This window comes from Cystoisospora suis (genome assembly GCF_002600585.1).
Source record: "Cystoisospora suis strain Wien I chromosome Unknown contig_1527, whole genome shotgun sequence".
Classification (NCBI taxonomy): Eukaryota; Apicomplexa; class Conoidasida; order Eucoccidiorida; family Sarcocystidae; genus Cystoisospora; species Cystoisospora suis.
The window spans coordinates 1-3,813 of NW_027154327.1; the positions used below are offsets into that span (position 1 = coordinate 1).

General features: G+C 46.4%; 2 protein-coding genes across 2 annotated transcripts in view; one reads left to right on the forward strand and one right to left on the reverse strand.

Moving 5' to 3' along the window:
* Window position 1: 1 nt before the first annotated feature.
* Window positions 2-1,916, forward strand: CSUI_003427 (uncharacterized protein). Its single transcript, XM_068063625.1, has one exon. It carries the CDS (start codon window positions 160-162, stop codon window positions 376-378), a length of 219 nt encoding a protein of 72 aa, XP_067924396.1. The 5' UTR covers window positions 2-159; the 3' UTR covers window positions 379-1,916.
* Window positions 1,917-3,268: 1,352 nt separating this feature from the next.
* The window catches only part of CSUI_003428 (uncharacterized protein), a 5,910-nt gene continuing 5,365 nt past the window's right edge, over window positions 3,269-3,813 (reverse strand). Inside the window, exon 7 of the mRNA XM_068063626.1 lies at window positions 3,269-3,507. Within this exon, the coding sequence (XP_067924397.1) occupies window positions 3,364-3,507 (144 nt within the window). The 3' untranslated portion in view covers window positions 3,269-3,363. The remainder of the gene's footprint in view (window positions 3,508-3,813) is intronic.

Genomic DNA, 3,813 nt, shown 5'->3' on the forward strand with positions numbered 1-3,813 from the left:
TCACGATCCATCTATACATGTGTATCTTCTCTCTCTTGCTCCCTATTTCTTAATGATTCCTCTTCATTGACATGTATCTTGTGATAAGGGTCTGTCTATTTCTCATGAAAGAACGGCCTCCCTTATTCTACAACTACATCACGTACTACGAGCATATCTATGGACGTCTTTCCTTCTCTGTCTATCATTGCGATATCTTGCTCGATGAACGACAATAGGTATACTTGGTGGTATGTGGTTTTTCTTAGGAAAAAATATCTGTCAATGACGCCAGCCTCCCCCTCGGCATTTCTTGAGATCTTCTTTTCATTCATGCTTTTCTTCAGAGAACCGCCGTCGTTGACTCGCTGCGGTATATATCGCGTTAACTTCGGATGAGGTGTATATACACCTGTCCTGGGATGGTATATGGGCAGCTCAGAAGAGTCAGAGGTGTTTAGAACAATGATGGCGAGGGGGCGCGCGGGGTGGAGACACTTGAGGTGGTTTTGTTTCTCCTGTCCTGTCGTACTATCATCTTCTTTTGTTCTTTCTTCTCATCATCTTTTTTAGTTGGGAGTATGTAGTTTTCCATCATGGATCTCACATATAGGTACGGTAGTTGTGACGTGATAGGATCATACAGTGGAACAGCGTATGTGGTGTTTATGAGAGTCTCAATAGTACTACAGAATATCAGTGTCTCCTTTTCACTGCTTTCTTTGGTATTTACACACCATCGATAGAAGACGTACGCAATCGATGTCTCGTTGAATCGATGCATATGGAGAGTTCGATGAATGAGGAAGGAGCCGTAGAGAGTTCGTTGTTCTCAGTCGATTGTCGAGTCTCATTCTCCGATCCCCTATAATGAGGTCTCCTTCCTTCGAGCTCGAGTCTTGTTTTCTTTTCCGTCGATGTCTAATAGCTTTGACGGGACTGCCTCCACATTCATATCTCCGTTCAATGAACTTGAGAGCTTCGGTGGTCTTGAAGCCTATCTGAGCCTGTCGACAAGAAGAGAATCTGCCGATAAGAAGCGATTTTGCTTGTTTTTCTTAATAGTCAGTCCCCCCAGGTTACTGACACCGGTTCTAACTAACTGACCTGGACTCATTCGTTCATTCATTGCAAGTGGGGGAGAATTGTTTCTCATCATTCGGGTTGTGTCTTTTACCTTTTATACGAAGTCTTTCGAAGAAAGAGTTTGCCCCTTTCTCAGATCGTAGAGAGACGTTCTTTACGGAGACAGGACAGACGGGGGAAGTAAGCAAGGAAGGAAGGCAGCAAGCAAGTTGGAAGAGGTAGTTGCTAGAAACACCTACCAATCTTCCAGGGAGTCGTTGAAGGGGGCATGGAACGACGTTGTTGAGCGCAGCGAGAGGAGACAAAAGATAGCGGGTGGATACTCGCTTAGATCGGATGAAGTAGAGAGGATACCTTCGCACCTGTATCCTTCTTTTTAGCTAGTTACGAGGGAGAGAAAGGCTTCAACTTCTGACCTTCTCCCCGGCAGTAGGTTGCCTACTGAAGTCGACGTAGAACCATCTCGACTGGGTGACCTAAAAGCCCCGGTGAAGGAGCACGAAGAGCTCCTTGATCAAGTTAGTAGTAGGAGCCCTTCATCGTCTTGTCTACTCTTCTTGTTTATGGAGAAAGTTTGGATGTGCGCTTCCATCCTTTTTTTTGTCGTTTCGAGGGATTTTGCATCAGCTCATTCTTGGCCCGTGTTTTCTTTTTCATGGAGGTCCGCTCGTTTTTCTGCTTCTATTCGTTATTCTGGTCGGGAAGGTGAGGAGGGTGCAGCTGCTGAGAACGGGCGGTGAGTGTTTGAATTGAAGGAAACAACGATTTGTTCGTATCAATGAAAGAGGGACGGGCGTTTTTCTTTCTTTATGATTTTGGTATGAACAAATGAAAGGAACTTCGGTCCAGGGAATCAATCAGCTTCTCCACTCAGTCGACACGGCATTGATGGGAGAGACTTCAGCCATGCTATTGTTGTTGTGATCCTCCGACAGAATAGATTCATGCGTTGACCGGCATTCTCTAGAAAAGAAGCACCTGAGATAGTCAACGGTGTATTTGCTAAGCTCATCATTCTTTCTAGCTAGAATTACAGTCTCACGGCATACACACAAAGTAAAGCCGCAAGGGGTCGCGCGGTGTCTTCCTGCCCAGGCAGTCCTAGAGAAGCTTGATGAATGAGAAGGGCGACCAAGCATGTGCTGATCCAGATCGGCCTCTGATTCTGTCCCTTCTGTCTAAAATTATATCGTGAAGCTTGCTACGGGTTCTCTTAGACGACCGATGAACTATTTGAAGTGCGTTCTGTGTTAGCTTGGTCGCACTGCACTCGACGTGCGGTCGTGTCATCTACCGCCACTTCTTCCGCACCTTACAATCTCTTCGGAAAACAGGTCGAACACAGAGTTGCTCCCTCGGAGCAGTAGACTGTTACTCTACTAAAGAAGAAATCACTCAAGACACCCCTAGTTCTCGTCTGATAGCCTCTTCACGCCGTCACACTGCAGTCATGGGAGTGAACTGAGTGGTGAATGCTCGATGGAGGTTTTGCGATCCTCCAGTCCCTCCTCGTGGTCTAGTATCCTCGCAGCGCCTCTGGACTCTCTCACATACGTTTACATACACCGCCGTCAGCTTCTTGATCGAGGAGGCTGTCCCAGACCCAGCTAGAGACCCTCAGAACTTCTAAGGAAAAGCTAATAAACACAGGTGTTTCTACATTACGCCGGGTGTATCGTACTCAGGAGACGTGCTTCTTGAAGTGGCGCTGCGGGTACTCCGCTTGAAGTGCTTCTCTTTTCATCCTCATATGCCCAATGACTGATGGACAAGGATGAAGCTATTTACTTGTGTTAGTTTTGGGTGGCCTACCAAGGCGCTCATCGCTTCATGAAGGGCGGGCTGCCTCAGGTTTTTCTAAACGACCTGTACCACGTAGGCAGTGTTTTTTTCTCTTTTCTAGAGGATAACTAACAAGTCATCTGAGAGGCAAAATAGCTTTCTAAACAGAAGAGCATTCGGTGCAAGTATGACTAGAAAACTGATGAACTTGTACTCGAGCTGGCTGTTGACAACTGTATTGAAGACTGCCGTGGCCAGTCTTCAGTGAAGTACAGGGAGAAGCTTAGCCCAGTTGCGCCATGCGAGTCACCTCTCGGTGCGCTGTCTGGACAACAGCATCCGCTATGGCGCGTTGAAGCGAGACATCGATCCTTGTGACAATAGTTTGAAACAGTTTTATGAAGAGAAAGAAAAAGGTCGAGGCACTAGAGCAAGGGAGAAGGGAATCGAGAGAAAGAAAGAAAGAAGGGGACGATTCTTGGCCTTAAGAAGAAACTTCTGTTGAAAGTACGCCTCCTACTGAGAAACAGGTTGTTTTCTTCTGCCCGACTTACTTTGAGTTTTTGTTTTAGAAGTCTTTTTACCGTGACGACAGCCGAAGAGCCATCTCCATACAGCATCGCAGAGACCCTCGACAAACTCCCGAAGGATATTAGGGCTCTGCATGCGCGGACGCAAACACGCACATACCGGAGCCTTTGCCGGAATGAATGATTTACCACCTGAGTGGTGCTATTGTGAATACTTTAGCATTCCTATCTTTAGTAGAAGCGATAGAGAAAACTCATAGAAAGCAGTTAGAAAACAGGAAAGATAGCGCTTGCAGTCATGCCGGCCTGTCTGTCTGTGTAACTACATCAATACCTCCTGTCCAATACCTGAGTGAAACAACTTCACTTTCCTTATCCTATCCATGTTTCTCACAAAACACATCTTTGTTATCTTGCCACCTCAATCACCCCAGGC

Coding starts and splice junctions, on each gene's coding strand:
- CSUI_003427 (XM_068063625.1), top strand. CDS start 160: ATGGACGTCTTTCCTTCTCTGTCTATCATTGCGATATCTTGCTCGATG.